Source organism: Elaeis guineensis, chromosome 4, assembly GCF_000442705.2.
Source record: "Elaeis guineensis isolate ETL-2024a chromosome 4, EG11, whole genome shotgun sequence".
Classification (NCBI taxonomy): Eukaryota; Viridiplantae; Streptophyta; class Magnoliopsida; order Arecales; family Arecaceae; genus Elaeis; species Elaeis guineensis.
In genome coordinates, this window is record NC_025996.2 from 40,429,519 (window position 1) to 40,442,389 (window position 12,871).

The following is a 12,871-nucleotide window of genomic DNA, read 5'->3' on the forward strand; positions in this document are numbered from 1 at the left end:
CGAGTGAAGATTCCTTCACATAAAAATAGGTTTCAGCACTCGTTGAATTGTTACATCAAGCTGAGAGCCGAAACCATGCAGTAGAGTTCCACCGCCTCCTTAAGATTGTAGGCTTCCATTAACCGGATTTCCCCAAATAGCATCTAATCATCTGCAGATATAATATGTCATATAGGAGCTATTCTCAAAATTTGAAATCCATGAGATGCTTAAAAAGTTGAAATTCCGCCATCCCAAAACAGTGTACTCCCGTTACTTTCCCCAACTTGCTTCCTAGTAGATGACACGGTAATAGAACCTCAACGTGCATGTCTTCCTTTCATATTGTATATAGCTTTGAAAAAAAATCATTATATATAGAAAAAAAATCATTATATATAGTACCAACTCATTCCAAGACACTGCTCCGGCCTCTGGATACAAAGCCATTTCTGCATAACTACAGCTTGATCAATGTCACTATCCGAGCAAGTGAATATCCTGCTGGAGCAATCCGAGATTGATGGCAGAAGCTCATTGGCAATTTACATAGTTACAATCTTTCAAATAAAGATTTTAAATTCATAGTAGGAAGACAACAGATTTAACTCCACTTTGTTAATTTTCATCTCTTACTGATAACTTCTTGTTTAAATTATCCAAAACAAGTCATAAAACGCTTCTTATGTTTGCACAAATTTACCAAAGAAGACTAAATAAACAATTGAATGACTAATCTCCTACAGAACTGCTCGACCCATTTTATGATTTTGGAACACTAAAGATAGTATGGTAACAGATTTCCAACTCTCCATGAACGCTGTTTTCTCTGAACTTTGTATTGCCATTGCTCCTATGTCTAACCAGCTGCTGCTATGCGTTTCCATTGCCTGAATCCTTGCCAATATTCAATCAGAACCTCTTGCTCAGCTATCGTGTTGAACACATGCAACTGCATTGAAAGGAAAATGAAACATGACGAGAGTAACGAAATAGAAAATATTTGATGATCTGAATTCAGGCAACAAAAAGATTTCCACCAAACAGGCCTTTTATGCAATTTTAAGATAAAAACCAAGCGTGCTTGACCATTCCATAAATGAAATATTAACAACATACCAACGTATATAATTTATAATTTATCCAATATAAAAGAACTACAGGCCTTTAGGAGTAACTTGAAAGTGTCAACTGGGGATGTCCGATTGTCATGGAAGACGGAGCAACCGGTTCACAGCCAGGTCCAGAGAATCCACATTCTTCCTCAATATCTTTCTTTCACATTGATTAAGAAATCAACCAGATTGTTTGAACAGTTGACAGGATACTGCTAGAGTAACGTACAGGTAAAATGGTTTTTGATGCATTTAGCCCCAAAAACATTCCACTAAGACCAACGATGGACCTCTTAAAATGAAAAACTGCACCATGGATAATAATCTACAGCATATAAAATGCTTAACAGACCAAAAAAAATAATTGTTTTAGATCTCTTGTCTATGAATCAAGCAATCACAACATGTATGAGAGGAATGTAGCTTGTGAGCAAAAATGTACCAAAGACTATATAATTCGCAAATCTAAACCATTGAACACAATCAAAACGGAGATCAAATTTCAGTTGATTTGGATACTTCTAGACTGTAGATCAATCTAAAACATGGTATCATACCATTAAAGTTATCCAACTTTACCCATTCGATGCACGGATAATAGACTTAAAAAGTGCATTATTTTTAGCCAAATTATATGTTGTAGATCATAATCAATGAGGTGGATTTTCATTTTGAACCGTCCACATTTATTTTCAATGAGAAGCATTTGGGGTCAAATGTACTCCAAAGCATTTTAAGTCACCCCGAAACACACACACACACACACACACAGATGGTGGACAAGAATCCAGTCAACTAGATTTCAAGTCTGGTCAGATTGACCAGATGATGGGGGTAAAAAGCCGATGACCCAAACATTGAATATGACCTACTACACCAAAAATCACATAATTCCCCTTAGCCCACGCATCAATGGTCAAAAAAATATGCATTATTTTGTGTTATTTAAATTATCCATCTTTTGAGAACTTGATGCATAAGTTAGGAATCTCCAAATCTTATGATTTTTTGTGCAAACAATTGTAAGGTAGTAGGTGATATCCAATGGCTCAAGTCATCGCTGTCGAGCCCCATCATCTGCTCAGGATAGACAAAGTTTGACCAGAAATCTGGCCAACCAAATTCTAGCCCATCTCTCTCCTTTTACATATACATAAAGAGAGAGAGAGAGAGAGAGAGAGAGAGAGAGAGAGAGACTTTGCTCTTCCCAAGAGGAGAGGGTACCGATTCCTATCAAATCTAAAATCAATATCAGATACCTAAATCAAAGATCCAAGATCCACACTGTCTACCATGATCTATACCATAAAAGATGCCTAAAAAAAACGTTCCATGTGTTGCTATGATCCAAGTATTAAAATAAACTGATTTTTTTTTTTGATAAGAAATAAACTGATTTTTGATCCATACATGATCATGGTCAATAATATGGACTCTTAATTTACAAACTTTATCATATACTTTAGCACACTAGCATAATGAAAATTGTTCATTTCTTTGTCTACTTGATGCATTGGTTGGAGACCACCAAAAACGTGATTTTTGATTTTGAAGTATTTTTAGTGGTATAAATCATGATCAATGGGTGGATTTTCAGTTTCAATGCCTGATTATTAACTTTGGACTCAAGAGGAATAGATACCTTATCCTTTTCAAAAGGAGCATAGTCCATCTGATATATTAAGTAAGAAATATAAATCAATTCACTAAGTATGGATGTTGATAGAGAGATTTTCCTGATTTTACTGAAAACTTTACAAGCCCATCCACCTTATGGCTTTTACTTAAACTATTTCCTAGTAGACCACTAGAACAGTCCAGCTAAGTGGTGTGCAGTTATTCTTTATTTCTTTTCTTCCCTATCATGAAATACAAGATTGTCATAAAAACAGTTGCTTAATAATGATCAAATTCTTATTAGGCTTCTTCTTCTCTCTCACTTTTGCTAGTCTTACCAACCTCTCTGTTAGATCACTCATGCCAGCCAACTCAACCATCTCAAATATTTCTTCATTCATCTTTCCTGAACTTATACACACCTCCACCGTTCCCCCCAATCCATCTCCTAATGCAACCTAATCTAGTTGTCTCAACATTCAGAAGACTATCTTTCAACCAGCCCATTGTGCCTATACGCCAACCTTGCCTTCTTCTCAATTGAACTCTCATTCTCAATCGACCTCTTACTACATTTTGATTGCATAATACACCAAGCCTAGCCATCTATACCATCCCCACTTAAAGTACGTTAGGATTGAGGAGGGAAGCATGTTGGAAGCAATTGGTTGTGGTTAAGGAATATCCCTTGATGCCTACCATACTTTAGTTCACTCGCAAGTTTGCATCACTAATGGATGATTGTGGCAGTGAGATTACAAGGAAATCTTCAGTGTCATTCATAGAAGTATTGAGGCAAGAGACAGAGAGATAGAGAGATAGATAGGCGGGCGGGTAGATAGATTAAACAAACAGCTTGACAGACAGATAAATATAGAGAGAGAGAGAGAGAGCAACATGATTAGGGTACTACAATTTCCTCAATTGAGTTAGGTCATCATGTCTTATAAATTTCTCATGGACTCAACATGTCCAGGTCAATAAATGGGTATAACATCCACGACACGATTAAATCAGCTCATGTTCAGGTCATGCCTGATCAGCCCCAACCTGATCCATTTGCAGGCCTTGGCACAGTGCAAAGTTAAAAGCTTATAAACTTAAAACTAAACCCTGTCATATTACTAGGTGACATGTGACAGTTTAAGAACCACTTAACTGAAAGCATCATAACAATCTACAAAATAATAATATCATAGCACATACAAAATGGGCTTGAACAACAAGGGAAAAGGGATTCAGCACTTGGAAAGATCTGACAGAACTAAAATAGTTGCCAATGGTGTCAAAACAGTGAAGAAAGATGTAAGATATATACCCATTTATGCTTTAAAAAAAAAAGACATAAATGGAGACTTAGATGATGAAACAAGATTCCGAAGTTAAGAAAAAACATTGTTCAAGACCACAAATAATGATCATTAAAAAGCATTTAATTAAGAAGACTGAGAGGTTCCAGAAACTATCAATTGGGAATGGTCATCTCGATCATGGACAAAGACCTCAGCGAAGCAGAACTTCAAGAGGATCCAAATTAAGCAAGACTGAGTAATAATGAATATATTATTAACACTACTCGCACTAGCCAAAATGTAAATCCCGTGAAAAATAAAACTTACAAAAAATATGAAAAATTATCAAATTAAAATGATGGATAGCTGAAGTGATATGACCAAAGCAAGAGTATGATAAAGATTAATGAAACAGTGAGGGATTTACTAATTTGAAACTGAATCCTGCTTAAGCCTAAAAGCTAATTGCTAAAAATATTCAATTAATTCACATACCACTTGCAACTTTTGAGGTTCAATTGGATCGTGCACCATTTATTTGCTCAAAAGGCAACTATTTACCATTTCAAGTGACCAGTGAAGACCAATTCAATGGATACATCAGAAGTTATCTGGGAGACCATAAGGTGCTTGATATGATATTTGTATACATAATCAGACCATGAGTCAACTCATATTTAGGGTCAACACATGAAACCATTAACACCATAATATGCATTATACATTTAATCAAGGTTTATCTGTATGTATGCATGCATCAAAAGTACACACAAATAATGTAAACATAACATATAAATCACTTCAATATATGGACATATCAACCAGAAACTGAAAGCATTACTTTCATTTTATTATTATTTAGAAAATTATTTTCTAAACATGAAAATTGGCATTACTCCTTCCCACTAAAGTAGAAGTGACTATGCAGTGTTCCTTATGTGGTCTTACATTTCAGAACAGACTCAAATCTTTGAAGGAGCTTGACAAATAAGCACATTATCAGATAGAAATTGTCCAAGGCATAGAAAGTTTAAAGTGAGATCATTCACTAAAATTGCAGTTATAAGTTCTCAAGCTTTACAATCAGGAGTGGTTACTTAAGGTCATCCAATTGTCACTTGAATGGCATTCTGGTTGCTATTTGCAGTCATAATTAGCTATATCTGCAGTTATACTTCCATTCAACATATTATAAGTCACAAAATCAGACTGACTGTATAGTACAAAAGTGAATGAATACCCTTATTAACAAAACTATGTTATTCAAATGTTAACAGTGAATAGGATGTGAAACTGCAGGTAGTATGACACATTATCAGTGATCAACAGATTTACACAGCTTCTTCCACATTTTCATATTAGTCTGCATAGCTTCTTCCACATTTTCATATTAGTCTGCATTAACATAATGAGCATTTGTGATTAGCTCTCTGCATAACAAAGTATTTATTTCCTGGATATTAACTCAGAGAGAAATAAAAGGATACAGTTGCATAGAAAGAGTTTCCAGGCTCTTCATTTCTTCATTCAATCTGTGGTAAACAATATAAAGAATTTTCAGCAAAGTTTTATAATTATAACTGCAGCAGATTGATGAGAATTATTTACTACAGAAAAGTAACCTGATCATCTTGACAACACACCAAAGAATACAGGTTATACTTTTCGGAGAGAGAGAGAGAGAGAGAGAGTAAACGGTATTTTCAAAATGTTTGAATGTCATTGAGAGCTGATTTCCATCAACTAACAATCGTTAAATAAATCATAAAATAAGGAGTTGACATAACCTTGAGTTCTTCACACTGTTACCCTTCACAATCAATAATATGGGACATGTTATGAATCTAAAAAAACGCAGGAGTAGTGCAGTTGCTTTAATCAAAAAGAAATCATGCATAAATTAACAAGGAAATCAATTGGTCATAAACAAGCATGAACCTCAGGCATGAATTTATGTATCTGTTTCCCTTGCTTGCTGCATCAAGAGCTGCAAAATTAAAGCAAAAGGTGTAAGCAGCGCTCAGATGAGGTTTTCAGGAAAACATTCTCTAAAAGAAATTATTCATATTGCATTCAATTTTTCATGACCAAAAGCTAGATAATAAAGCAAACATACTGTTAAAAGCGGTCTTTGGTCAGATGCAATAATTTATTTAAGGATTACATGATTCAACATTATTTTCTTCATTGAAGGAAAAAAAAGGGATGTCTAAACGTTTCGTTTTGAACTTTGCCTTTAACAGGAGCAGCAAGGTAGGATCCATGAAGGTGAACTGAATTTGAAGGAATAAGACATGTTGTTCAGGTGTTTGTTTAATGACCATTCTTACCAAAGAACAAAGTTATTCGAACATACGGCCACAGATACAGATGCCAAAAAAAAAAGGTTGACACAATGTGCAGCTATGCCTAGCAATGGGCCAAGCCAGCTTGAAACTCATTAGGTTGGACCTTAGAGTTAACCAACCACCCTATCCCAAAAGCTTAAGCCATTCAGAAATAAGTCAACATTGTACATCAGGCTTAACAACCCCGGCCCCCTCATGAGTGGCCCAGAGCATGCACATTGAGACTAAAATGAGAGTAGGATGGTAGATGGGTTAATTAAATTAATAACTAGCTTGGAGGGGATTTGAATTCATGACCTCAAAAAACCTTAGCTTCGATGTCATGTTAATTAACCACTTTACCACAAAAGCATGACTATTTGGGAACGAGTCAGCAATGTAGCTTCTTCTTCTTCTTCTTCTTCTTCTTCTTTTTGTGAGATGAATCAACAATGTATATTCGGCTTAATATTCAATGACATTAGGCTTCTATATAACAAACTTACAATTCTGACTGGGCTGGGCTTAGCTTTTATGTTGAGGCCAATTGCAAACGTTACCCTCAACTTGACCCCAAGCCCAACTTCTAAAAATATTTTAAACAGATACATATAATGCTAACAAAATAAAACCTTAACCTATTTTTACCCACTTATTCTCATTCCTCTCCCTGTTCTCCTAGTGTCTGCACCATAAGCCAATGCAACCCCTACTACTCTATATGCCCCCACTGACTCATGCCATTCCTAAAAGTTGCATGGGCCTCCACCATGAACAAAGGCTGCCCTTCTGCATGGCACACCTCAACCACAAATCCAGACAAATCTCAACTGCCTCACACAACTTGAGCAGGGTGCTGTGAAGAATCTAGTTGCCACACTTGTCCCCCTTCCATTTGTAGCTTGCACACCACTTCATCCCCACTAAAAAATATATATATATAAAAACGGAATGGACAAAATCAGGCAAAGTTCATGCTTCAAAAATTCACAAGGCTCAGCCCGAGCTAAGGGTGGCTGGTGGTTCATTTTAACCATAGTCATCACGAGCACTATGTGGTTGCAAAATGGAGTTTAATGGATTTGAAAGTTAAGACATCTTTATGTTGATTCATCTATTTAGTATCTATTCAAGTGATAGTAAACAATAACCTATTTCAAGTTAATTATTGCAATGAAATGAACATCTTTTTTCTTTTTCTTAAGAGAAGGAAATCTAAAGGTGAATTTATGTTTCTATTCCACACAATTATTTAACTTAGAGTAGATGCTTTAATTGTTTAAGTATTTTATTCTTAGGTGTTACCAATAAAGAAGCCTCTAACATTATTATAATATGCTATTGTTATGCATTTATACCAATCTGACTAACCTTTTAGAAATCAATGGTTGTGATCCAGGTATAATACCAGTACGTAAGCAACCATTATCACTCTCCAAACCTTCTTCCGGTCTATGATTCATTTTCCACTTGATTTGCCTGACAACATATAGACACATCATGCATTTTGTTCCTTAGTATACTGAGTGAGCATTTCAATGTCAGTGAAGACTACGAAGGATATTGTGGAGAGTGAGATAACAAAATCCTTCATGCATCCATGCTACATATACTTCAGTCACTCACTCCAATTATCATTTTCAAACACTTTCCAGCTTTGCTCTTACTCATAACACTAACTATTAAGAGCTATATGCCCAAATAGTTTAAATATCATCCCTTTTAGCCTTCCAAAGACAAATTGTCAAGAGTCTTCTCAAAAGAAATTAATTTTTCTTTTAATTCATAGAATAGCAATTCAACAAAATTTTCCTAACATGCTATCATCCAAACATATTCAGAACCATAGCTCCCCACTTTGCATGCTAATATTTGGCATAAAGTGATTTTGCATCAAGTAATGATACAAGCCAAATTATGGCTTTAATATTTCATTTCAGTTTTTCATTATGTACATTACATGTTCAGTATTCCAAGGTAATCTCCACTTCATCCTCATCAATTTTGAATAGCTCAATATGTTTTCATCTACTTGACTTTCTTTTATTCAGAACAACTTGTTATTGGATTTAGTATGGCCACCAACTTTAACCAGGGAATTAGTATCATTAATATTCACAAACAAAAACTTTATATGCATGTATCTAGATCAAGGTATACTCTATCCTCATCCTCTCAAACTTTCCTCCATATCTCTAATATAAGCATCGGCCACCATTCATCTCACAATATAAACAGTTTCATTTGCAAATGATATGCAACATGGAGCTGTTCCTAAACATTGCAAACATTTAAATATATGAACAACAATGAGATAAAAGTTCCAATTCAACCTCTTCGAAAAGATCACCTGAGTTATGAACTAATCATTCTTCTTCTGAAAAGGTAAACCCATTATTATTGATGAGGCTACTTTTGCAATTATTTCCTTCTTAGGCATGGCCTTAGTGAATTCACAAAAATCATCAATTTCTAATAATACCTTAACATGTTCTCTCCAAGTTAAGAAAAATAATGTTTGAATTTTCTGAAGGAAAGGCAAGATTAGTTCTAGACAACCCTTGTCCATTTTCTCAATAGCTGCTCCATGGTTATCTTCGATGACTTCATCATGAGGTTTATGAACTTCAAACTATGATGGCAACTGCACTTATGAGATCTTTAGCATGATGACTTAGTACCACAACCCTTCTTTTCCAATCACTGGGTAGTTTCTCATTATCAAATCAAAAGAAAATATGAAACATTCTACCTAACCAAAGTAACACAATTTCTATCATAATTTACAATACTTGACCACAACCACCAGTCTCCATTCCAATTCCAAGTACAACAAGTGTGCAGTAAGTGTAAGGTGGATAGCCAGTTAAAGGTCAAACAAAAAGAATATTGATTTTAACATGGGTATTAGCTTTTTAGTAAATCAATATTGGCCTTAAGATTTCCTACCAAGTTTTGTCTAGAAAATAATAAGAAATGGAAGTCAAACTTCTCCCTCACAGGGTGGGTTAGCTGCAGTAATTTTTGACACCAGCATTTAATGAAAGTCACATCAATATTTGATTACAGTTGTTTTGGTAGCATGTTCACAATCAAAGTAATTGCTGTGCGGCTGCCCTTTTACTCATCATTTCTCATATTTTTTAACTTCTACCAGAGGGGAACATCCAAATATTTCTCACATACAGAACTGCTAGAAAGAGATTGCATTTACATAAATACAACGCACAAAGTAGAAATAAAAGATTTTTAAGTTGATATTGAAGAAAGTGCAAAGAACTACACCCATGCAATGGATATGTAGAATCAGTCATTATCTTATAAGCTATAATGTATTCATCATATCATTTGCTAAAATTATTAAATATTAGCATAATCTGATGTCTTTGCATATCATAGTTTACCAGACTCTTGCAAGCGGCCAACAACTTCACTGAAGCACTGCATGTTCTCAACCGAAGTACTAGTGACCTGCAAAGTATGCTATTCAGTCACAAAACAATTTTCAGTAATGAGTACCGTGATAAGAAATAATGAAAGAAAAAACTGAGAAGTTTCTTATTCAGATTCATGGCATCTATTAAAACAACTTTCTAACCTATGCTGATTGCAACAAAGCTTCTAGGGTTCTCTTCATATTCCCAAAAATCTGCATAACTTCATCCTCTTTACGCAGTGCATCAGTAATAGTGCTATCTTTTCGTGGTCCCAGAAGCAACTCATTTGTGAAAGTGAGTCAACATTCAATCCATTGATTCGTCATCACTCTTCAATACGGCTAGAATTTGAACTTATCTTGATTAGTTCATTTGGAGACTCTCCTCTACCACCTCCACATTTGCATGTTGTCATGTACAAACAGATTCAAAAACACTGCAACTTTCTCTTGGTTTCATGCATATATGCATCGCTAAACCATAAATTCTGGTCCTTATTAACAAGGTTCGCCATTTCGGTACTGGATCCCATACAAGTACCATTTTATTACGGTATCGGTATATGTTCAATATGTTATGGTTAACTTAGCCAGACTTCAGATGAGGGTCCAGATCGTGTGGTAAGCTCTATCAAGTCAGATTCAGTTCTGGTGGCAAGCATCTATCAGTTGAGGGGGAAAAAAACAAACCCAATTGGTCCACGCATACAGATACTCTATTGTTATTCATACTGACTAGAAAACATAGAAAAAGAGAGTGAATCACCATATCCAATAAAGTAATATAATAAGAAGAACATGATCACAGCACCATTTTTAAACAAATCTGAGTTGATGAAACGCTAATTTGAAGCATGCAACATATACTCTGCTTGCTGATTTCAATTTCCAACTAGAGCAAGGATATAAAATCTACATGTCTGTTAGATAGTTCTTTCAACATAGTAAGTTAAGAACTTTGAGCCAGAAACCATTAGAGAAGTACTATGATGATTTCTTCATGTGACTTTCCTCGTGAATTTGGGTGGTGTTGCCTTCACAATCCCCCTTGGCATTTCAGCAGCCTTCTATTTAGTACCACAATCCAATTATAAAATCTGGATTTGCAAGAAAACCATATTTAAAAAAAAAAAAAAAGAAGGTTAATAAAACTAAAACCACTCTTAAAGGCTCATTTCTCCTGTCCCGGTTTGGCTTTCAAATTAGCCTTATTCTTCATGACACTGAGCTTCTTTAAATCCTTCTTTTCCGCATCAGACGCCTCAGCTTCAGCATCCATACAACCCCAGTGTCAAAAGAATCCTCGATTTCAGAAATTTGTTTTCAATCTGAGAAACTTTCGACCAAAATCAAGACCACGACTCCACATAGAAAGAAATACCAATTCTCGGTTTCCATTTGATCTCCGGCACCAAATAAGTAATGATAAAACTCGATCCAATGAACGTAAGACACTATAATTGAAAGATTCTACGCGAACGAACCTCGGATAGAGCCAAGCGGAGGGAGGAGAAGAGAGAAGCGAAGCTCTGGGCGATGGCTGTGGAGTCCCTCTCCACGACTTCCAGGGCTCTAAAGATCTCGTTGCGGTCGAGTTTGGGATCCGAAGGATCCCCGGGGTTTTGAGGCGTCCCGGGGAGGGGATTCTCCTGGACGGATTCGGCGAAGGGTCGAGTCGGCTCCTCTCCATTCGCCGCGGGAACAAAGTCGGCTACTCTGACCGCTCCCTCTCCTTCCATCTAGCAGAGGACTCCAGAGAGAGGCGTACTTAGAAGATGGCCACGGTGATATAAAGAGAGACACCTGAGACCTTTGATTTAAGCCATGGTTCTCGCTGCCTGGTTTTTAGTTGATGATTTAATTGTCATGCCAGGTGCCCTAATACTGATGGCACCGTGGCTGGTGAAAGAGATGCTGAAGGAAGAATTTGCTTTATTTTTTTTATTTTTGCCAGATAAATTATTTTTTTTTTTTTTTTTTTTTGTAAAATAAATTTATTTTGAATTTTACTGACCATTATGATTCTGTTGTATACTTACGAATAGCATTTTTACGTGTCCATTTATATAAATTAAATCCACATACACCTGCAATATTAAAATTGTCTACATTAGAGTTTTGCACATCCACAAATAAGGATGTTTATAATTTTTATAGACGCAAATATAATGAAGAACAAATATCAAATATTTTAGATATATATTTAATTTTTTATTTTAAAATAATAATATTAATTTATAATGTTATTTTTTTTCATGAATCTTTTAGTTACAGAGCATTGGTGTTACTTTGGATAAGTAAGAATTCTAAATAGAGAAAAAATTAAAAAATTTCTATTCTAATAAAATTTTAAAAGGAAATATTTTTTCTATTATTTAGTAGTAGATGTTATGTAATGCTCGGATATTTTGTTCCATATATAATAAAGAGAAAGTAAATATAAAAAGATAATTTAAAAATAATATTATATACAGTGTTGAACTTTAGTAGAGTTGCCGTATTTGAAGTTCAAATCAAATATATTCTTTTGTGAAGTAATCCATTTAAATAAGTATTTAACTAGATACTGATATTTTTGGGAGGAAAGGGGGATTCTTTCCTTTTTTTTTTTTTTTTCAATAGCAAAAAAAAAAAAAAAGAAAACTTTGAAAACTTTATTGGACCATTATAGCCATGCTCTTGCATTAAGAAAAGTAATTTTATATATGTATTAGATTGTAATATATGTGCTATGCCCCTTGTATTAAGAGAAATATTTTTATGTATTTATTGGCATGTAGTATGCATGCATCCATTATCAATATACATAAATCAACTAGCCTAAATTTGTAGATTCAGATAACAGATAACAGAGGCAATGATGGTCTCACCCATTTATTATTATGAAGAAATGGAAATCTAAAATAAACCAATTCTTTGCGGTAACAGAAATAACAACAAACAAAACAACCTTAAATATAACTTATTTTATAAATATTAAAATAAAAATGGTTTTTTTCTAAAGAGTAGATAGGGATTTGGGCTTGACTAATGGTTATTCCCCTCAGCAATCAAAGGCTTCTTTGGATATTGCATTTCTAAAAAAATTAATTATACAAAAAAATT

The 12,871-nt window shown here is 34.8% G+C and overlaps 1 protein-coding gene across 2 annotated transcripts; it reads right to left on the minus strand.

Annotated features, from left to right (window-relative positions):
* Positions 1-582: 582 nt before the first annotated feature.
* Positions 583-11,644, minus strand: LOC105034460 (uncharacterized). Of its 2 annotated transcripts, none has more exons than XM_073256402.1 (6): positions 11,251-11,644; positions 9,735-9,813; positions 5,942-5,990; positions 5,491-5,535; positions 1,155-1,254; positions 583-929 (listed from the first exon to the last, which is right to left on the minus strand). In XM_073256402.1, the coding sequence occupies exons 1-5, from the start codon at positions 11,503-11,505 to the stop codon at positions 1,188-1,190; spliced, it is 495 nt and encodes a 164-aa protein (XP_073112503.1). In that variant the 5' UTR covers positions 11,506-11,644; the 3' UTR covers positions 583-929; positions 1,155-1,187. The 2 variants fall into 2 exon arrangements, with proteins under 2 accessions (XP_073112503.1, XP_073112504.1); XM_073256403.1 differs by having other exon boundaries at positions 9,735-9,801; positions 11,251-11,634.
* Between the last annotated feature and the right edge of the window lie 1,227 nt (positions 11,645-12,871).

Bases quoted from the DNA above. Each gene is read 5' to 3' on its own strand.
- LOC105034460 (XM_073256402.1), bottom strand. From the start codon at position 11,505: ATGGAAGGAGAGGGAGCGGTCAGAGTAGCCGACTTTGTTCCCGCGGCG. The intron at 9,814-11,250 runs GTTCGTTCGCGT...GTGACTGAATAG, and splicing joins TCCGCTTGGCTCTATCCGAG to CATACTTTGCAGGTCACTAG. The intron at 1,255-5,490 runs GTATCCTTTTAT...TCAATGTGAAAG, and splicing joins GAAACTCTTTCTATGCAACT to AAAGATATTGAGGAAGAATG.